Source organism: Gobio gobio, assembly GCF_949357685.1.
Source record: "Gobio gobio genome assembly, chromosome: 10".
Lineage (NCBI taxonomy): Eukaryota > Metazoa > Chordata > Actinopteri > Cypriniformes > Gobionidae > Gobio > Gobio gobio.
Genome location: NC_137116.1, coordinates 4,099,532 through 4,123,084, shown reverse-complemented (window position 1 = coordinate 4,123,084; position 23,553 = coordinate 4,099,532). Strand labels below are relative to the sequence as shown.

The following is a 23,553-nucleotide window of genomic DNA, read 5'->3' as shown; positions in this document are numbered from 1 at the left end:
TATTATTATTATAAATGATAATGATCAGTGACATACCCAGAGGAACATTAATCTGGGCTTTTTTTCCACATGGCAGTACTGAATGGTCAACTGAATCCTACATAATTAATGGATTTATAATATGGTTGACTTTGTATCCCTGATGGGATTTTTGCTAATTACTGTAGTGTACTGTACTGTTAAAATGTTGTTATACAAGTGACTTCTGGACAAGTAAATAAACAATTTTACTACCCTGAAAGACGCATACCTGGAAAAGCTTAATGTTGAGCTCTGCCTTTTAGCATTTAGATCTGGCCTCCAGATTTTTAGGTCATTTAAACTTGCTTGTAAACACCGAAGACGAGGAGGGGAGGGGTGCAAATTCCTTAGCCATGTGTTTTTGTGTAACCTGATTTTTTGGCACACATTGAAAACATTACTTGGGTCCTTTGACTTGTCAGTGTTTTTGTTTTTTACTTTGGAGAGCATGTGGTCTGTAATGCCAGCATGAGTGGGCTCATCTGAGATTGTTTATCCTCTCTCTTCTCTCTCTCTCTCTCTCTGCAGATTATCCATGAACCTCCACCACCAATAGTGGAAGATAGTTCGGTAAGAACTTTTTTTATTTATTGTAACTGCCACACAATTGTCACAATCTAATTAAGCAGTATCACACTTGCATTTGTGTTGTCATACTGATTATCAGCAAGACTATGATCTAGCCATAGATCATAGGCATGCAATGTTTCAGACAAAAACTGGCTAGTTAGGTCATTTATTTCTTCTCCGCCAACAAAAATAATTCCAGAAGAAGCCAAAGCATCAAGTTTTGCCTGTCACGAAACAGCACACAGAAAGAAAGCTGCTCTGAAACTGCATATCATTGGAATGGAACGAAGGAGATTTCCCTTTTCTGCTCAAAGCGTTCCATTATCACGCCACCGCTCACATACTGTGGTCTGGAACGTGTGGTGTGATACAAACAGTGAAATCCTAGTGATGTTGTACTAAATATCAGCACTTTATCCTGGAATACTTGACTCTGATTGGTCAGTTACAGAACTGCCCAGTCAAGTATTGTTGTTTATTGACTTTTAATCTGGATATTTTGCTGTTGCCCATGGCAGCATGGACCAATGGTTACTATGACTAATAGAACTAATAGAAATGATCCAAAGGACAGTATATATATCAAACTTTAATATAAATTTTTACATTTGAATATATTATGTATGGTCAGCATAAAATGTTGGTAGACGGTTATAAGATTAGAAGGCCACAGTTGAAGCAAAAAAAATATTTCAAAAAAAGAAAATTTCGGACCCGATAAATTACTATGTTTATGTCATGTTACGAGTTTTGCAAAATTTTTTTACAATTACGAGTTTTGTAAGGAGGTGTATCTGTAAGAAATCTCTAACACTTTTTAGGTAACTTTACTTAATGTCTTAACTTAATTGTACAAATCTAATAATCTGTATATTTCAAACATACTATGCCTTGTTTAAAGATTAAGATTAATTGTTTGGTTTGAGTGCCATTTTGTCAAGCAAAAAAAAACGTTTAACTTTTTTCCTCCACTTCTGCAGTTATCTTTCTCTAGTCGCATTCACTCGTTTGTATTGTTAATTGTCAATACAACTGAAACATTTTAGAGAACATCACATAAGCTGATTCCATAAATTGATGTTGATTTTTTTTGTCTGGCTATCACCAGACCATGCTCAATTTAAGATTGAACATTGGTCTGGGGAGTCTGCTATGTATTTTCTACTGCACAAGAGGCGTGATAAACGAGCATAAATTAAATGACTCTGTACGCAATTGGATAGTCCTTCAACCAATCAGACCACAAGAGGCGTGATCAACGGGCAACGACCCATCACTTCTCTATCCGTCATCGTGTTAAACCCGCCAATAGCGTGCCAGGTGGATAAGCCAGTCTGTGATTGGTTCCCACAAAAGTGTAACAGAAGCGGTAGACATTAATGTACAGGTTTCCAGACTGAGTTGCAGGGCGAAATCAAAAAAAAAATTGAACTCACCATTATGGAGATCAGTGTTCCTTTTGGTTGGGCACTTGAAACTTAATTTAAATTATTGTATTTCTCTTCCTATTGATGCAGCGATGTAACAAGAAATTACAGTTATTTGGTTTAAAAGGAAGGGAAGTAATAACTAGTTTAAAATGTGACCTAACTTTTTTAATTAATAAATCATTAACTAGTTTTCATGTCAAATAATGATCTTTTTAAAATGTATTGCTAACACCTGTCACAAACACCTTGAAAAACTTTGAATTATGTTTATATAACCCCTCTATATTTGTGACTATATCATGCAAGTGACCATGCTTGAGTCAGAGACAACATTCAGCAACACAACAATGGTCAAGAATAAATCTAAAGTAAATGATCAAGTACTCTCTACAGTTCTTTTTTTAGTTACTAGAACTCTTGTGTAAGTGAACTATACTAACTAAGCTTTTGTCAGTACAACATACTATTCCTATTACACTTTACTTCATTTTTTTAAGCAATCAGTTTGCATGTTTTTTTAAAGTAAGTCTAACTAATTAGATTTTACAGTGTAGAGACACAAAGAGCTGAAAAAAGAGAACTTAAAACCGAGAGAGACAAGTAAATAGGATGTGGCTGTAAGTTATCTGTAAGTAAGATGACAGATATCCTGGTAAGCTGTCATAAGTAGGATAACGAATAGCCAGCCGGTCATTATCGCTTAAATAAACTCAGACCAGATTATGATTTAAGACAGAGGGGTGTTTTATCACCCTAAAGAAGTTTGTGATAATGACTTGTTTAGTTTTGCTGTTATACTTTGGAAACTAAAAGTGTTTACCAGATTAAAATGCTGAGTTTATGGTGATTGTTTTATTTAACATTTGCTTATCTTGGATTAGGCTTAATCCATCTTTATGAAACAATCCCTGAGGTCTCAATGTGCAAATCCACACATGAAAAATGTGTATTAAGACCGTAAAAAGGGTACATTTTTGATGTTATTTTGTAACAATGTTATTTTGACTTAAAGCTCTTTCTGAAGGCCAGGATGTTTCAGCTATTTAACAGGAACTTTGGGAGACTGTATAAAACTATCCAGATCTTTGTAGGCTTTTGTTTAACCGTGCTGGCTCTGCTGTGCTAAAATGAATTAGTTCAGTCTGGCCTTACTAAAGACCTGTAATATGATATTATATTTTGTTTTTATAAATCTTTCATTAGTGATGTCACTTTTGTAAGACCATAGGAATGTCATACGTGGAATGGCTATGGGTTGGGGATTTTTCCCCAAAGGTTTCTTTAAGTTACGCTACACTTTCAGGATATAAAGCATGATGGGGAATCAAGTGGGTGGTCTGAAATATGAAGGGAGGGGACAGCTGTTAACCTTTTTGAATTAAGTATGGAGGCATTGATAGAAGATGGCTGTTCAAATCCCAAGGACTGATTGTTAAACAGGGTTAAATTTCTTCAGAGCTGGAAAAATAAAGTCATAACTTGAGTGAGCCAAGTTGGACTTATTTTACTGGATCAGGAAGAGCTAGGGAGGGCGTAAGGCATGGCTTGTGCCTTTCTGAGAGGCAATAAATGAAAAAGTCATGTTTTAAAAGAGTGAGTCACACCTCATTTAGGAAAATGCTGTGCCATTTGAAAAAGACCCCAAAAATATGTTTTTGGAACAAACAAAAAATCTTCACAATAGTGGTCTTGTTATATTCTACAAGATGTGTATATCAGTTCTCAGCATAGAGAGAACTGGGAAACAGATTTAGTATGAAACCTGTAACCCCTACTTAATATGGTCTGGGTCGTATTTTGTTTTTACCTTGTGTCATTTTGTTGATGGTTTTTGAGGATAAGGAATTTGGCATTTTAATTTGGCTACCTTAGAAATGGGCACCAAAATCTAAATTTACCTGTTGTCATTGACTAGAATAGCTTTGCTCCCTGCTGGTTGGGCTCTATTTGGTCACATAGTCATTGTCTCGTTTTGTTTTCTCTATAAGGATGATGAAGAGGATGGCACTCCGAAGAAGAAATGGCCCACAGTCGACGCTTCCTACTATGGGGGAAGAGGAGTTGGCGGCATTAAAAGAATGGAGGTAAACAACAGTTTTATTACTCACTAGAGGACACCAGCCACTAAATTAGCACACGCTCAGTTACTTAACAGATGCTTTTCATCCAGAGGAAGAGGGCCGTGTCTCTTGAGGAACCTAGGGTTAAGTTTCTTTGCTAAGGGCGATAGATTCTGTCAGTAAATCTCCAGTTGACAGTTTGCCTCTACTTGGAATGAAACCACTGTTGTTTACATTACTTGCCAAGAGACTTCACCACGTCATAATTGAAGTCAGCGATGCTGCCGAAAGTGAATAAAAAGCCCACAACCGTGAAGAAAAACAGAAAATACAGAAGAGAAAGCAAAATGCTTGTCAGATGCATTGATTCACAAAAAGTATGCTTGAAATAAACAATGTATTATGCAAACCTCGTCAATAACACCAGACAAATGCCATGATAAAAACAAGGGGAGAACGCTTTAATCAACTTTCTTTCAACAAATGGCTGCCGGTAAAGTACCAGAGTTTACAATCACAGAAAGACAGAGTTTACAATTTGAGAAAAACAAGTGTGCATGCATTATACAGCTCATCTGCTGTTTAGAATCCATCCATCCATCAAACATTCTCCCTCAATTACTAGAACTGCAGAGATAGCAGTTTAAAGGTGCAGTAACTGATTTCTGGTAAATGCAACACAGCAATAACTATGGCGAAATCTGCTACCCGAGGGTATGATGTCATCAATTAGTAAAAGCAATTTGTGTTACTATGATAATTCAGGTCGAATGTCTAATTGTTATTTAGCTTCTCTACTCCTTCGATGGTAAAGTCATCCCAAAAAACTAACACTGTTTTCATGGACAGCTCCCTACATAACATGATAGTCCACTATATATAACTAATATATATTGCAAGTGTGATAAGATTAAGGGGTTACAGCGATCACTAAAATGGAACCAAAAGAAAAAAACATATATTAGGAGTATATTATCTCACTTTTTGGACATGCTTTGGGAGCCGATGCTTGAAGCGGGCGGTGGAGGTTTAGAGGTTCCAGGCTTGTAATGATAATAATAATGCAAATGCACAAACAAGCGAAGATGACACACGAGTATATTCAAGCAAAAGACAGCATAGCTTAGTTCTGCAAAACACAGCAAAACCAACGTTACTCATGTATTGAGCAACCTCAGCATCTGTTTTTAGGCCTTCCTGCTCCTTTAAGACCCCTTGTGGTGAAAATCAAGTAATTTTGTTTAATGTCTATGTGGTGTTTTTAATATGCTTTCAGACAAACCATTTGCAAATTCATAAGTCAACACCATTGCTGAGTATTTTCTCCTTAAAAGTCCAGTGAACTACGCTGATTTTTAGAAGGCAGACTGAGATGGCGAACGCGAACATGGTTTGTGTGACATTAGCAACACATTATTAGCTGTTTGATAATGTAGTCAAGCCAAAGGCTAATCATATTAATTACCGTTATGTGTCTGACGTAAAGAGCAATACCTTTGTGCAGCGTTTACTACAGTAAAGTTAAGTAAAGTTGACAGAGTTGATCTCTGAGCTGGTGTGAGTGAGTGGAGGCGGGGCTAATTTGCATATTCATAGATCAGCGTATACTAAATGAAGCAAGGGTGTAGAGCAGACCTGGGCATTGTGCGGCCCGCGGGCCACATCCGGCCCTCTAGCTATCCTTGATCGGCCCGTGAGGTAATTCAGGGTTCGACAGTAAGGCTGCCCGCTGATCCCTGGCCACCGTGAACGACGCTCAGGACAGAGCTGTCACTTGCCCGATCGGACCAGTGCTGCATTGTAGGTGTGTGATACTGTCTACAATAATATCGTAAGTGTTGTTTTAATGATCTGACATTATCGAGTATGTCCCTCGCTTTTCAAAAGCCAAACAGAAACACACCTATAGAGAGCATGCATATGCTCTGCGATGTACTCTAGCATGTTAGACTCGTGCACATGCATATTTATTAGAGTGCATGCTTTCACTGTGTGATTTTGTCTATTAAGATGCATTTAGAATAACCCCAAAATTCAAGATAAGGGGCAAAATTGCCTGTATGTTTTTATATTTATATAATTTAATATAGTTAACAATATCACACAAATAGTGCCGTTTTCTCCAAATATCAGTCTGATTACAAATGATATTCATTTTATACAACAGATTAATAAACAAGAAGTTAATATTAAGATACTTTTTAGACACCATATTGCCTGTTTTGCTCTATTTTGCCAACGAAACGCTTACTGCACCTTTAATTGTCTCAGAAAATACAAGTCCACAAAAATCTGTTCTTGAGTAAACAACATAAAATATGCACATTATCATTATCCACAGTTTTTATACGTCTGAGTTGATCCCGCTCACACAGTTCAGGGTGTATTTTACCCCTGCAATGAACAGTTTTAGTGCAATACTGTATATATCTTTATTAGTGCAATATTTATAAATACTGGTCTACATCAACTATTTAATTTGTGTACTATATGTTTAATATGTGTGGCATATGTATGATATGTATGTTTTTGTTGTATATGTTTTTTTTCAGGCACCAAGGGAAGCACATCCTAATTTCGTTGTACATGGTATAATGACAATAAAGGCTTTCTATTCTATTCTAATCTATTCTATTCTAATCTATTCTATTCTATTCTATTCTATTCTATTCTATTCTATTCTATTCTATTCTATTCTATTCTATTCTATTCTAATCTATTCTGTGCAATTCTATTCTATTCTGTGCTATTCTGTTTCTGTGCTATTCTATTCTATTTTGTGCTGTTCTGTTCTGTGCTATTCTATTCTGTGCTTTTCTATTCTGTTCTGTGCTATTCTATTCTGTTTCTGTGCTATTATATTCTGTTCTGTTCTATTGTTCTGTGCTATTCTATTCTGTTCTGTTCTAAATAAGCCTGAAAAGCATTTTGAAATGTTCACAACAGAAAGGTTGTGACATAAAATTAATAAGAAATATTTTAGAGTAAAATTTGTAACACTGTGAACTCCTCTGCGCAGAAGGTCAGATGTTCCAGCTCTTTGGATTATTGTCAAATCATGCTGATCATCATCATCATCGTTTCAGGTTCGCTGGGGTGAGAGAGGTTCGACTGAAGAGGGTGCTAAACTGGAAAAGGCGAAGAACGCAAGGGTTAAGATGCCTGAACAAGAGTTTGAAGCTCCTCCTTCTCGCATCCTAAATAATGGCATGCGAAAACCACCAGGTCCCCGTAAATGGTACTCGCCTATAAAGGTGAGAAGAACAACTGTGTATAGCCTACTTGGGCTACACATGATAATTAAAACTTAAAGGGGTCATGAACTGCATTGTTTTCTTGTTTTATAATGTTTCCTGTGGTGCACTTAAAAATAGTTAGTATAATTTTGTGCAACCACAATTGTCATAATTTAGAAATTAAAGGTATTTTTCCTACCCTGATTTTTGCCCTCTGATTTGAACACTTATAATTTATTATAAGTGCATATTAAATAGCTAAGTATTACATGTGAAACTCTCTCAAAAACGTTATTTTATGGCATGAAAGGTTGCAGTGATGCGCATTGTTGCCGATAACAGACATGTTGAGCACATGAATGCAGTGATGTTCGTCATTGCAACTCGATTTCTGCACACTAACGAATGCTTTCATTATAATTAACAGTGCAAACACAATGTAAATAAGAGATTTGTTGATTATAATGGGAGTTTTGGCACGAGTCCAGAACTCAGTCACTGATAAAATGCGCTGTTTGTTTGACAGCTCCAGCGATTGTAAAGAGAACGTCCTTTGATTGCTTTCTATATTTAATCACAATTTAGATAACAGATTGTTTTTATCTTACTAAGAGAAACAATGTGAAGTTGACTGTTTAGTCACTGATTTTATTTAATGACACATAGACAAAGAACATCTGATTGAACATGAATCATTACATATCAGAAATCACTGGTCACAGATCAGGCATTAGAAATAACAGGGTTACTTACATGTTGTCGCATAACTGTCGAGTCCATATCGTAAAAGTCTGTTTGCAAAGCCTGTGCCAAAATTACGATTGATTTACCAAAAGAATCCACAGCAAAATGTACAGAGGAAGAAACAAAAAAGTTTTCAGTTCTGAAACTCTTCTATGAGATCGTATTAATTGGAATATTTGAACCTTAAAAAATACATTTGTCACACTGCAAAATTAACTAATAAAAGTCAAATAAAAATAAAAATCCAAGAAATGTTGACCACTTTCCCCCAAACATTCACATGAATTTAATCTTAAAGGATTAGTTCACTTTAAAATGAAATGATCCCATTATTTACTCACCCTCAAGCCATCCTAGGTGTATATGACTTTCTTCTTTCTGATGAAAACAATCAGAGTTATATTAATAAATATCCTGGCTCTTCCACGCTTCATAATGACATTGAAGATCGAGTTTGAAGATGGCCACGAGTTTGAAGCTCAAAAAAGTGCATCCATCCATTATAAACATATACTCCACACGGCTCCGAGGGGATAATAAAGGCCTTCTGAAGCAAATCGATGCGTTTTTGTAATTAAAATGTCTAGCTTCCAACAGACTGCCTTCCGTATTCAGCTTATGAAGAAAGTGTAACGCCTCTCGCAGTTCAAAACGTTTACGATACGTCCGACGTCATATGTCAGTTACGCTTTTTTTTGTAAGTTGAATACGGAAGGCGGTCTGGCGGAGGCTAGATATTTTACTTTATAAAGTTTTAAATATGGATATTTTTTCTTACAAAATCCTATCGATTTGCTTCAGAAGGCCTTTATTAAAGGGATAGTTCACCCAAAACTGAAAATTAGCCCATAATTTACTCACCCTCAAGTCATTCTAGGTGTATATGACATTCTTCTTTCAGACGAATAAAATTTTACAAAAGTCCAGGCTAATCCAAGCATTAGAATTTGATTCATAGTTGCTCTGTTTTTGAAGTCCATAAAAAGTGCATCTGTCCATCAAATAACGTGCTCCACGCGGCTCCGGGGTGTTAATAAACGCCTTCTGAAGCGAATCGATGCGTTTGTGAAAGAAAAATATTCATATTTAAAACTTTATCAAGTAAACTTTCGGCCCACCGCCTATAACTCGTCTTATTCGTCTGAAAGAAGAATGTCATATACACCTAGGATGACTTGGGTGTGAGTAAATTTTCATTTTTGGGTGAACTATCCCTTCAACCCCTCGGAGCCGTGTCGAATACATTTATGATGGATGGATGCACTTTTTTGAGCTTCAAACTCGTGGGCCCCGTCACTGCCAATATAAAGCGTGGAAGCATCAGGATATTTATTAATATAACTCAGATTGTGTTCATCAGAAAGAAGAAAGTCATATACACCTAGGATGGCTTGAGGGCGAGTAAATCATGGGATAATTTTAAAGTGAACTAATCCTTTAAATCTTTTTGTCGATAGACAGTGGACATGCTTGGCCTATATGTAAATGACCTTTGTTATGACTTGCTGATCTCTTTCAGTGTTTCCCCCAGGTTTACAGCTTTGGGGGGGGGGGGGGGCTCCCGAAACTACTAGTGTCGCGGAGCGGGAGTGTTACGGATACGTGGTGTTGCCATAGACAATCAATTAATTCATTTGGTAAATAAATATTAATAATATATATACTATATTTCAGGGCTCAATGCTAAGGATTTTTTTCAGGGGTTCAAATTTTTACTTGTCCTGTCAGAATTTTCACTGACCCCACCACAAAAAAAAATGACAAATAAAATAAAATAGGCCTAGTATTGTTTTTGTATAGTATTGTTTTTTGCCATATAAGCTTAATAAATAAGGTTATGACTCTAAAAACTAATATCCTAACTCATATATTTTTTTTATATTGTTAAAGACCGTCAGTAATAAAATAAGAATAATCAAATTATGAGCAAAAGCACAAATAAATAAAGCAGAATAAACATATACAAATGAAATAAACAGTTATTTTCATGTAGGTCAAAACTAGATTGTCAGGTACAAAAATAGTAATCAAATGTAAAATATAACTGCATAGTCTGCATAAAATGATATGCCACTGCATATAAATACAGATTAACCCTTATTAAAAGTTATTCAGTCAAGAGCAGTGAGTGATTTTTTTTTTTTTTTTTTTTGTTATCTCAATATTTATATAGCCAATGACGATATTTTCTGGCTTTCCATGCTTTCACTGTTACATGGTAGGGGGCGCTGTAGCGCATTTCCTGCACGAGAACAGAATCTCCTGATCAAAACACTGCCGAAGAAGCAACGTGCGATATCATGTGTAAGCAGATGCATAAAATAACGTGATCATCACCATTAAACAGCATATAAATCAAAACTGCCTAATGTTATTGAATGAAATGTCAACCCAGGACGAGTTCTAGGACTGAAGCTTTGGGGTGTTGATGGACTCCATCTACAACATCTGTGTTTTGTTCATCGTTCGGACGTAACGTAGTCTTTTACAAAAACGTGATTTTTTCAGCTTTATGCTCAAAATGTTGCTTTTTCATGAAACTTGCAACATTCAAGTGTTGACTGTTGATTAAAAAAATAATATATGAAGCTGGAATAAAACAGTGGGTCTGTTCTTTCTTTTGATATATTTGCATGTTTAGATATTCTGTGGACCATTAAAACTTGTGAAAATGAGCATAAATGCTGGTGGTGACTGGCAAATTTCATGTTTACGTTCATTTAAAAGACCTAACCGACTATGTTTACGATGATACTCAACAAGACAGTCATTTTGATATAATTTTGTGTGAATATTCGCGCGCTGTGAGACGCGTGGCCGTGCGTGCGTGTGTGTGTGTGTGTGTGTTGTGTTGCTGCCCTTCGCGACGAGCAAACTGAGAGACACACTTTCTCGTCTATGAGCGCTTGAATATTTAAATTGGCAAGGCTTAAAAATGCTCAAATGATCAGTTTCCGTGAAGATGCAGCTCTGGGAGTGTCTTTCACGCTGGCACTGAACCATCTCTTATTGTCGACCGTAATGACAAATATTTTTTGTCATTCATTCAGGGGGGGCGGGGGGTCGTTTTGGGAGGGCGGGGCGCCCCCCCAAAACAATGGTAGGGGAAACACTGTCTTTATTGGACTGTAGCTCACACTGTTGTTCAATTGGATAGGCTCCGTTGCAGAGTACTGAATAAGGCCCCAAGATATACTCTACATAAGTATGTGACTGAAGATGCTTCTAGCTCAATGTTAAACTTTTTGCATTGTCGTGTTCTCTGTCAGACTGTAATTTATAATACCTATGTTGTAGTTTTAGCTTTGCCACAAGGGGTGCTGTAGTCTCTTTCTATGGGTTTCTACACTGAACAAAATTATAAACGTAACACTTTTGTTTTTGCCCCCATTTTTCATGAGCTGAACTCAAAGATCTAAGACTTTTTCTACGTACACAAAATTCCTGTTTCTCTCACATATTGTTCACAAATCTGTCCGTGATGGGGGGTCAAAAAAAAAGTAAATTTCTGGTGCGACCACCATTTGCCTCACGCAGTGCAACACATCTCCTTCGCATAGAGTTGATCAGGTTGTTGATTGTGGCCTGTGGAATGTTGGTCCACTCCTCTTCAATGGCTGTGCAAAGTTGCTGGATATTGGCAGGAACTGGAACACGCTGTTGTATACGCTGATCCAGAGCATCCCAAACATGCTCAATGGGTGACATGTCCGGTGAGTATGCTGGCCATGCAAGAACTGGGATGTTTTCAGCTTCCAGGAATTGTGTACAGATCCTTTCAACATGGGGCCGTGCATTATTTTTCAAAGGAGAAGTGCTCACTAACACAGATTTAGACAGATTTGTGAACAATATTTGAGAGAAATGGGCCTTTTGTGTACATAGAAAAAGTCTTAGATCTTTGAGTTCAGCTCATGAAAAATGCAAAAACAAAAGTGTTTATAATTTTGTTCAGTGTATGTTATGGGCAACAGTACGCAAGAATGTATGCATGTAGATAATGTATTGATTTCTTCTGTAAAACACAAAAGAAGATATTTTGAAGAACAATGGGGTCCAACAACAAAATTGGCCCCAATCACTTTCAAACACTGAGAATGTTTGTAAAAAAAACGGTTTCATTTCTCTTTCTGCTGACAGTTATACATGAGCAGCCCCCCACTATGCAGTTCTCCTGCTGAATTAACATCCATGACTTGAGATGTCAATGCTTATAATCAAGCTTCTATGAGTCCTAGCTGGGGGATTTGTAATACAGACCAGAAACTGTGGTAACCTCCAAGAAACTGGGCCTGCGGAGTCAGCATTTTAGTACACTCAATACCAGGTTTCCCTCATTTCACCTCTCTCCATTCGCTCACTCTCATAGATCCTGCCGTCCAAGAGTGCAGAGCATTGCCAAAGTCCCCCCCCCACCCCAATTGCTCATTCTTTTGGTCTGTCGTTTGAACATTTATCCCCTTTTTATTTGTTCATCTCTGTATCTCATGTGTCTGCCTGTTAATTGGAGAGGGGCGACGTGACCAGTTTTTGTGACCCAACTTAACATTAAAATCTTCCTAGACATTCTTCTGTTCTTCTCTTTCTGTCACCCATTAATTTTGTTATATCCTTTTCCCTTTTTTTGATAAAGACAGCGGCTCTTGTGCAATGAAAGTTGGCTGACTTTATTAGTAAGTTGGGTCAAGGCTGAGGGACATTAGAATACTGTTTCATATTAATAACCGTGGGGCAGATAGCGAAGCATTGATTCATTCTAAACTATGGCTTTGAGCTTTATTCGTCTCATCTGATAATGAGCCAGAGAGGCCACATGTGGGATGTTGAGTTCAGGAAATCTCTTTGCTAATAAAACCCATTTCCCAGAGTTCAGTGACTGATCATCAATGTGAAGAGCAAGTTATTAAACACCTGAGGGTCAATGAAGACCTGAATCGCACCGCAAAAGCACACTTGTTTTTTCGATCTTAATTTTCATGTCTTTGTGTGCGTGTGCAGGGAAAACTGGATGCATTGTGGGTACTTCTGAAGAAAGGGTATGATCGAGTGTCCATCATGCGACCACAACCGGGAGACAAGGTAAGACTCTTCATTGTTTATTGTTTCGCAGAACAATTTGTTTCTTTAACAGGTTATCAGAGACCATTTATTTTATACAGAGACATTTATACAGAGACTATTTTACTTTACACAGTAAATAAAATATGGAAATAACAAATGTCTGTGTTATCTAGAAGCCATTAAATACTGCTGTTTTATTTGATTGACAAGGTCATGGGTCCAATTCCCTATTAACATATAGCTTCTATGTACTGTATGTAACTTTTTTGTGGGGGGGGTGTCAAATGCATTATTGGTTTTTGTTATTGGGAGCAACATTAGAATGGTGTGAGACTGTTGTTCATGTGTGAACAGTTGGGATAAGACACGATTTGTATACACGGATATAAAGTACTGTATGCGATTTATGAGTTGTTGGTAATATGAGTGAGTGGGACGCGGCTGTTGGGAATATGTGTGAAAAGTGGATGGGAGTTGGAGGCTTTAGAGTTGAACGGGGTTTAATCTGTCATTTCAATTGCTGCAAAGAGTTTGCAGTGGTATCCATTTCCACTTCATTTCTTTTTAAAGATGAACAGACACTCAAGAACTCTGAAGCTTAAAAAAGGATCTTAACTGGCTCTTCTTGATTTTTCACAGTCCAACAGAGCAATCTGCTAAATCACTATTATAACTGTCAGTTAATTCAATATGACTTGGCTTTACTGAAGTGATGAGAAGCAGAAATATAAAGATGAATACAGCACTATTCTACAGCTTGATAGGAAATGAAAACCAGCCTCATGCTGATAGAGCTTTACATAGCATGGATATAGACACCCTAGATCTTAGTTCAGTTCAGTTTCAAAGAGCTTTTTGTCGTTTTTGGAGCTTGTGCTCACCATCAACTTTTGTTAATTAAAAAAAAATCTCCTTTTGTGTTATATGTAGAAATAAAAACATACGGTCTTCAATAAATTATGATAATGTTTGGATGGAACTAATGTGCATATTTTAGTAGTGTTTACTCAAACAAGGTCAACTGTGCTAATGTATCATGAACGTTGACAAATGTTGCAGTTAGACTTGGCTTTGTCTCTATAGCATGTATTTGCTTTCACTCTGTGCTTCTTTTAAACATTCTTCTATCCTCGGCTACAGACCAAGAGTGAAACCCCACCTGTTGCATGCTGGGTCTCCTGGACTAAGCAAATAAACAGAGGAAATGCATATCATATATACCAATTGGAGATGTGCATGGAATGAAATTTGAAGTTCTTTAGGGTGGACTCGTATGTTATTTCTTACTTATGCAAAGGGTGATTTGACTATAAAGTAGACTGCAGCAGGTCAAATCCGTTGAAAAAAAGAGCTAATCTAAGGACAGGACCTCATACTCAATGCTGTTCATAGACTATTAAATACAGTTTGAACTGTTGGAGATGTCATGAACACTTTCAGGCCACAGTCAGGTCTAGTTGTTCAGAAAATATACAATATAGGAGTGCATTAAAACAATCAGAACACTAGCAACAACATTGCAACAGCAGCAACGTTTGCATATGCAAACATCACTCACAATTTCTTCACAAAGTTAGAAAATCCAAGTGCATCAAATCTAGATTGTATGAACAAGATGGATCAGTGCACTAACAGTTACTTGATGGCTCCCTTTACGAAAAAGAAGTATACTTCAAGTTAATTTTATTAAGTATACTTAAGTAATGCTCAAGTATATTTTTAAGTATACTTTAAGTTGTAAGTATATAAAATATAAATGTACTAGTAGTAAACTTGTAAGTGTACTTCAATACTGCTTGGGACTAAATTGGCCCACTTTTTAGTATTTAAAGTATACGTTTATGTGTACTATAAGTGTAACAGTAGTAAACTTTAAGTGCACAACTACGTTTCTCAATTGTACTGCATCTGTACTACAAGTGAGCTTATAATTTATACATTTGTTTATGAAAGGACACTTTAAAGTGTCCTCTCAGTAAACTGCTAGTTTAGTCATTTTATACTGCAAGTATACTTGTAAGTGAACATAGCATCACAATTATAGTTTATTTATATATGATTTTTGCACTTTAACTGTACTCTTGCACTTAAACTCTTTCCATTAAAAAACAAACATTTTATTCTAGCTCCATGCATCCAACACTTGAATTGCTTGAAAAAAGCAACATTTTGAACAAAAAGCTGAGAAAAAGCTTACATCCAGATGGGATTTAGAATGACAATAAAAACACAGATGGAGTAGATCGAGTCCATCAACACCCCCAAAGCTTCACAGTCACCAACCCTTCCTCGACATTTAATCAGTAACGGTAGGCAGTTTTGATCTACATGCTGTTTGATGACCTGTTTTTTACATTTACGTTAGCAATCTTCTATCGCTTGTTCCTGCTTCTTCTTCACCTGTGTTTTGATCCAGAGATTCTGTACTAGAATAAGCGTCAACAGCGCCCCCTTACCTTATGGCAGTAAAGCTGTGGATAGCCAGAAAATTCAGTCAATGGCGGGGAGAGAGTGAAGTAAATCTTAAGTAAACCTGTCTCCGGCGTGCTGCCGCCGATCTTTCGAATATTCCGATCTATTATGACCTCTGACCTGTACAGTTGCCAGAATAATAATCATACGCTGTTTGTTAATTGGCCAGAGGAGAACTGGCTGCCCGACTGAGCCTGGTTTCTCCCAAGGTTTATTTTCATTAGATTACCTGATGGGGTTTTGGTTTCCTTGCCACTGTCGCCTCTGGCTTGGCTTGCTCAGTTGGGTACACTAAATTTTTCAACTAAATATCCAAATAAATCTAATTATTAAACTAAATTAACCATATAAACTAAATTACTGATCTAATTACTGTTATAATGCCTACATTGTCACTGTATGATAATTAAAAATGAGCTGATGACATCACCGTTTACTCCAGAATGGCTATACGGCTGAATAAAATTCTGTTGCATTATTTTCCTGTTTAACACTGTGAAGCTACTTTGAAACAATCTGCATTGTTAAAAGCGCTATATAAATAAAGTTGACTTGACTTGACTTGACAGTATGTAAAACTATGTAAAAAAATATATGTATAGGCTATTCAATCAAAAGATTAAACACAGCTACAAGCCAAGTATAGAATACTTAATTATACAAGTATATCTTGATCAAAAGATTGAGTACAGGCCTAATATACGTAGGGTGCTTCTCAATTCTTATTTGTGTATCCTCGCTTCCTTTCCTTGCGTCTTAGCTCCACCTCTTCAGGATACGAGGGAAGGATGAGAAGATTTGATAAAACACATCCGCCAAGGATACACCTGTGTATCCTCGCTCATGATTCCTCAGGAAGCCTCCTCGATCCTCTCCTCCTCGCCGTGCAATTAAAGAATTGAGATGTCCTACAAGATGGCTGAGCTCGATCGGTTTCCAGGTCATAGGAGGACGGAGGAGCGAGGGAATGAGGAGGGATATTGAGAAACACCCTTAGACTTTTCTGTCAGTATAAGTCAAGTATACTAAAGTGCAACTCTAAGTATATTTCCGAGAAGTGCATAGAGTATATTTCTGAGAAGTGCATAGAAAGTAGGCTGAAAGTATTCTTTCTTATACTAATAGGACACTTGAATAAACACTTGGATCCTGCAAGCCTGTACTAAGAGCTGCTAAAACAGGCTGTCATTTTCTCCACTACGAAAACATGTGCAGCTTTATTTTACCAAAGTAAAAAGATGAAGTCCAATGTCAACAGAACCATTTGTACTTCGCACCATGTGCAGAGGGGGTTGTCATTTACAAATGTGAAGCGCAGTGCAAAACTCAACACCCACAGCCTCGTTTTCTCTGAGGAGCTTGCTTTGTAGCTCTAAATGTCATATCCCCACTGTGAGTCACATTTGGCTTCAGCTTTGGACCTAATCCTCTTAAAGAGATGTTTCACAAAATCACCAATAAATCACTCCTTAACTTCCTGCTCCATGTATCTGCAGGTAAGATGGAGTTGGTCAGATATTTGCTGAGTGATGTCAAGAATTTGCTACTCAACAAGGCAATCAGGTTTTAAGAAAGAAGCTTAAAGGAGACTTGGGCCTAAAAGATCCAACAGAGAAACAGGGCAGAAACAATAGGGTCTAGACTGTCAGGAAAATTATACAATTGCTTAACAAGAGGCCAGCCAAAGATAGTACAGTGATTAACACCATCAGGGAGGCGACTCCCTCAGCGATTTAGAGTATGATGACATCACAGTATGAGGTTAAAACCATCACCATTTCACCACAATGGATGAAGACACTTGGGACGCATGCCGATACCTAATGGAAAATCACATCCAGATGCTCAAAAATTAAACAGTAAACGATATTCAGTGATGATCTGGATACTGTTCACAGGCCTTATAAAAAAACACTGTGACAGTATGGAATGGCAATGACATTATACTTTACAGTATTTCCCATTAATTACAAAAACACTGGTGGACGCAGATTCTACCCCACCTAAAAATCCTTGGCATCCATCTTAATATCTCTATATCTAGAGGCGTATTAAAACGTGGATAATCAAGTCATCAACTTAGTGTCTAAGGATCGTCGCCCTCCATTGTCAATTGGCTCGTTCCTACTGCGTGTCCTTTAAATGGCAACCAGCGTGTGCGTCAAATCTTAAAGGAGGGGGCAGGAGAAACAACTCTCTCCAATATTTTGAATTTGGGCTGCAGATTTCAATCACTAGCTGTCAATATTACATACCGCTCCTTTAAAATCCAGGTAAAAGTCAATGCAAAGACTTTTTAAACAAGACAAGTTGGAGCTCTTAGTTTTCAACTCTCAAACTGCACCAGAATGATGCATTTAACTTTAAAATATACAACATTTTCAGTTAAATTCCAACCCCCATAGTCTGACAAAATCCTGTGGGACGAACTGCTTTGATAGAGACCATAGTACTGTATCATTGCCATATTATTTAGAAAATGCTATTTGAATATGAAAGAATACGGCATACCTTCAAAGAAGACTTTGGTCTTTCTATTGGTACATACACTATATTGGCAAAAGTTTTGGGACGCCTGCCTTTACATGCACATGAACTTTAATGACATTCCATTCTTAATCCGTAGGGTTTAATATGGAGTTGGCCCACCCTTTGCAGCTATAACAGCTTTAACTCTTCTGGGAAGGCTTTCCACAAGGTCTAGGAGTGTGTTTATGGGAAATTTTGACCATTCTTCTAGAAGGGCATTTGTGAGGTCAGGCACTGATGTTGGACGAGAAGGCCTGGCTCACAGTCTCCACTCTAATTCATCCCAAAGGTGTTCTATCGGGTTGAGGTCAGGACTCTGTGCAGGCCAGTCAATTTCCTCCACACCAAACTCGCTCATCCATGTTTTAATGGACCTTGCTTTGTGCACTGGTGCGCAGTCATGTTGGAACAGGAAGGAGCCATCCCCAAACTGTTCTCACAAAGTTGGGAGCATGAAATTGTCCAAAATGTCTTTCACTGGAACTAATGGGCCACACCCTACCCCTGAAAAACAACTCCCATCCCACAAAACTTTAGACTTGGCACAATGCAGTCAGGCAAGTACCGTTCTCCTGGCAACCAACAAAACCCAGACTCGTCCATCGGATTGCCAGACAGAGAAGCGTGATTCGTCACTACAGAGAACATGTCTCCACTGCTCTAGAGTCCAGTGGTGTCATGCTTTACACCATTGCATCCGACGCTTTGCATTGCATTTGGTGATGTAAGGCTTGGATGCAGCTGCTCACCAATGGAAACCCATTCCATGAAGCTCTCTACACACTGTTCTTGAGCTAATCTGAAGGCCACATGAAGTTTGGAGGTCTGTAGCTATTGACTCTGCAGAAAGTTGGCGACTTCTGCGCACTGCATGCGCTGACCCCGCTGTGTGATTTTACGTGGCCTACCACTTCGTGGCTGAGTTGCTGTTGTTCCCAATTGCTTCTACTTTGTAATAATACCACTAAGAGTTGACCGTGGAATATTTAGTAGTGAGGAACATTAACAAATGGACTTATTGCACAGGTGGTAACCTATCATGGTACCACACTTGAATTCACTGAGCTCCTAAGACCGACCCATTCTTTCACAAATGTTTGTAGAAGCGTCTGCATGCCTAGGTACTTGGTTTTATACACCTGTGGCCATGGAAGTGATCTGAACACCTGAATTCAATGATTTGGAGGGGTGTCTCAATACATTTGGCAATATAATGTATCTCCAAAAAACACAATATTACTGCCTAGAACACATGGTGTTCCCATGGAATCATGTCCAAAAATGTATATTATTTAGCTTGAATCACTAAAATGCTAAATGTTGCAATTGTGTGTTTGATAAATTATATTTGTTTAGGTTTGTGCTTTTTGGTGCAGTGGTAGTTAAAATGATGATAAAGGCACATATGCAGAACATTACACCGGACAAACAGCTGTGAGCCGTAAAGCAAACACAGACAGTTATGGTGCCGGATAGGGATGTTGTTGTCTGGCAAACCCATCAGAAGGTTCCAGTATCTAGAGCCAGCTTTAAAATATGTTGCTTATATAATGGGGCACAGGAGGTAGGAGTCTGAGCTAACTTTTTAACAGGCTTTACAAACATGCTGTTGAAAGCTATTGTAATCTTCTCAATTACCCATTAAAGTTGCAAATGCACCCAAAAAATCTGTACTGAACACAATTTGTATGGTGCAATTTCCCATTTTGCAGTGTTAGGATTCAGCAGCAATCTGACATACTCCAGATGCACAATTTGATATGCCTGTACACTGATCAGGCATAACATTATGACCTAATATTGTGTTGGTCCCCCTTTTGCTGCCAAAACAGCTCTGACCTGTCGAGGCATGGACTCCACTAGACCCCTGAAGGTGCGCTGTGGTATCTGGCACCAAAATGTTAACAGCAGATCCTTAAAGTCCTGTAAGTTGCAAGGTGGGGCCTCCATGGATCAGACTTATTTGTTATGCACATCCCACTGATGCTTGATTGGATTGAGATCTGGGGAATGTGGAGGTCAAGTCAACACCTCAAACTCCTTGTTGTGCTCCTTAAACCATTCCTGAACCATTTTTGCTTTCAGGCAGCGCGCATTATCCTACTGAAAGAGGCCACAGCCACCAGGGTGTTTCCATGAAAGGGTGTATATGGTCTGCAACAATGCTTAGGTTGGTGGTACGTGTCAAAGTAACATCAACATGGATGGCAAGACCCAAGGCTTCCCAGCAGAACATTGCCCAAAGCATCACACTGCCTCCACCGGCTTGTCTTCTTCCCATAGTGAATCCTGGTGCCATGTGTTCCCCAGAAAATGACGCACACGCACCCGGCCATCCACGTGATATAAAAGAAAACGTGATTCATCAGACCTGGCCTCCTTTTTTTCATTCCTCCATAGTCCAGTTCTGATGCTCACGAGCCCACCGTTGGCGCTTTCTACGGTAAAATGGTCTATTTCTACCCTGAATGGTCTGCGGCTATGCAGTCCCATACACAACAAACTACAATATTACCCCTTTTCCACCAGAATGAACCGGGTGCTAGTTCAGAGCCAGTGCTAATCCCAGTTCATAGTTGGTTCGACTGAGGAGCCTTCTAAGAACCGTTTGCTTTTCCACATGCTGAGAGCCACAACAGAGCCAGGTCTTATGTCACTGTATACATCTCATCTTTCTCAGCGACGCTAGCGAGGCAGCGGCAGTGTTGCCAAGTCTGCGGTGTCCGCGGGTTGAAGCGACCCCAATTATGTTATATTTAGCCCCGGGAATGCGAATTTTAGTAGGCAACCATGCCAAAAAAACACATATTTTACCCCCAAATGTGATTTTTACCGGGGAAGCCCCCCTGAAACGTGATTGGGCTTGTTTTGAGTAGCAATTGGGCGGGTTTTGTTGTGAAAACGGCAATCGGCAATTGGTCTCTGCACAGCACCGCTGCGAACAAGCCTTCCATCAACAATGCAAACGTTGCGTTACTATTGATTCACATGGCTTTGCGATCCTACATCTGCATCAAAACACAACGAAAACACAGCGAATCCAACGCATTCATGCAGTTCGCCGTAATTTTTATAGACGGAGATTAGAAACGAGCAGCAGCTGTTAGCTCAATTAGCTGCTATTTCAAAAATGGCGGATCTCAAGTTTGTGTTGGTCCCCCAGCGCCTGACGTAATCGGTTCTTACTTCTAGCCCTGTTCCAGCCCAGCAATGTTTTGGTGCTACTTAAGAACCACTTTTCCTGGCTCGGAGCTGGGGCTTTGGGTGTGGAAACACAAAGAACCGATTTGAAACTAGGCTCTGGCTCCGAACTAGCTCTAGCACTGCCTTGGTGGAAAAGGGGTATATGTATGTGTATTCTGACACCTTTCTATCAGAACCAGCATTAACTTCTTGAGCAATTTGAGCTACAGTAGCTCGTCTGTTTGATCGGACCAAATGGGCCAGCCTTCGCTCCCCACGTGCATCGATGAGCCTTGGCCACTCATGATCCTGTCTCCGCTTCACCACTGTTCCTTCCTTGGACCACTTTTGATAGATACTGACCACTGCACACCAGTAACACCCCACAAGAGCTGCAGTTTCGGAGATGCTCTTACATATAGCCATCATAATTTGGCCCTTGTCTAACTTAATCAAATCCTAATACATTATGCAAATCCTGCTTCTAGCACATCAACTTTAGCCCTATTCCGATGGTAATTACTTCTCATGTGGACGTCCGTAAAAATAAATTTGCATGCCACCTCAGTGATAACTTGTGCATTCGGATGGTGATTTATTCAAGATGGAGCAGCGAGTTTTGTGATCCTGCGCACCTGGAAATGCACTGCTTTGTCAAAAAACAGTATGTAATTCGGCCAGAGATTTTTACGCGGGTGGTGGTAGAAAAACACTGACATTCTGAATTCGGACGGCAATAAAATCACTGACTATCCCCTGTCAATGATGAAAATACCTTACGGCCCCATGAGAAACAATTACCGTCCGAATAAGGCTATAGTCAGCACTCTAGTGGATGTGTGTCAGTTGATGGATATGTATTGGAACTTCTTGCAGTGGTGGGTCTTGACCCAGATTCTTGACATTTATCATGACGTAAGTTCGGTGGTTGTGTATTTTGGTTTATATAGCAACTGTGGTCATACATGTCTGTCAAGCTTTGAGTGGATCAAGACATCTTTCATTTTCAAAAAAGAAAACAAATACAAAATGGGAAATTAACCAGTTTTAATGTAAGTTGATGCCAAATGCTTCTGTCTAACTAGGCAATGTGGTCAAGTTGATGCTACATACAAAATCATTGAACAACATGGATCTGTGGCTAATTAGTGAGATGGTGGTCCAGTGGGTTAAACCATGGAACTGATACGCAGAAGGTTGCTGGTTCGATCCCAGTGGTCACCACCAGTGTGTCCTTGAGCAAGTCACTTTACTCCATGTTGCTCCATGGGGATTGTCTCTGTAATAAGGGCACTAAGTCACTTTGGATAAAAGCGTCTGCCAAATGCATAAATGTAAATGTGAATTAGAAGCAGATGATGTTTTATTGAGCCGTACAGTGATGCATAATAACTTCTATAAAGGGGTCATGAACTTCCGATGTTGAAAAAGTAGTAGTTGAAATATTTGCCAACAATAGCTGGGTTTCCATCCAAATGTGAAGCGAATCTTTTCAAAGTATGCAACAAAAAAATTTAACAAAATAAACAAATGTGAATTAGGTGCGTTTCCATCAAGTTGGTGGTATTGGTAACCTAGTAATCAACAGAAATTTAAACACCATCAATGGAAACAGCAGATTAGTCATGTGGGTTTAAAGGTCCCGTTTTTCCTGTTTTTTTTAAGCTTTGATTGTGTTTACAGTGTGCAATATAACATGTGTTAATGTTTCGCGTGTAGAAAAACACAGTATTTTTCACACAATGTACTTATCTGTATACCGCTGTTTTCACTGTCCTAAAAACGGCTCGAAGATTTCCTTATTCTATGAAGTCCCTCCTTCAGAAATACGTAACGAGTTCTGATTGTGCCAGCGGTTCCCATGTTGTGATTCGACAGCAGCTTAGCGCACGTTGCCCGGAAAGGTCACGCCTCTTACCATAACGGGGAGATGCATGTGCTCAAAGTACAGCGTCCCTGAAGGCCAAACAAAGGTGATTTGACTCCGGGATGAAAATAACAGCGTCTCGACGACATGGCGACAAACACACTCTACGAACGCAACACTTCCTCTTCTCCACGTGGGAGAGCAACAAGACCACGCCCCCTTTTTTGCATATTCTTGTGGGCGGAGGTTAGTCAACAAACTGTTCTATTGACGTCATTAAAGCAGGAAGTACATGGATGTAGTCCAAACCGGCCGTTCACTGTAGGCTTTGAAAGGGAACTTCTGTTAAATAAAATATCTCGCTTGGCATTGAACTTTGA

At 38.7% G+C, this 23,553-nt stretch overlaps 1 protein-coding gene across 1 annotated transcript in view; it reads left to right on the top strand.

Annotated features, from left to right (window-relative positions):
* The window catches only part of antxr1a (ANTXR cell adhesion molecule 1a), an 89,529-nt gene that overhangs the window by 54,158 nt on the left and 11,818 nt on the right, over window positions 1–23,553 (top strand). Inside the window, exons 14-17 of the mRNA XM_079827732.1 lie at window positions 550–591; window positions 4,010–4,105; window positions 7,168–7,335; window positions 13,060–13,140. Of these exons, the coding sequence (XP_079683858.1) occupies window positions 550–591; window positions 4,010–4,105; window positions 7,168–7,335; window positions 13,060–13,140 (387 nt within the window). The remainder of the gene's footprint in view (window positions 1–549; window positions 592–4,009; window positions 4,106–7,167; window positions 7,336–13,059; window positions 13,141–23,553) is intronic.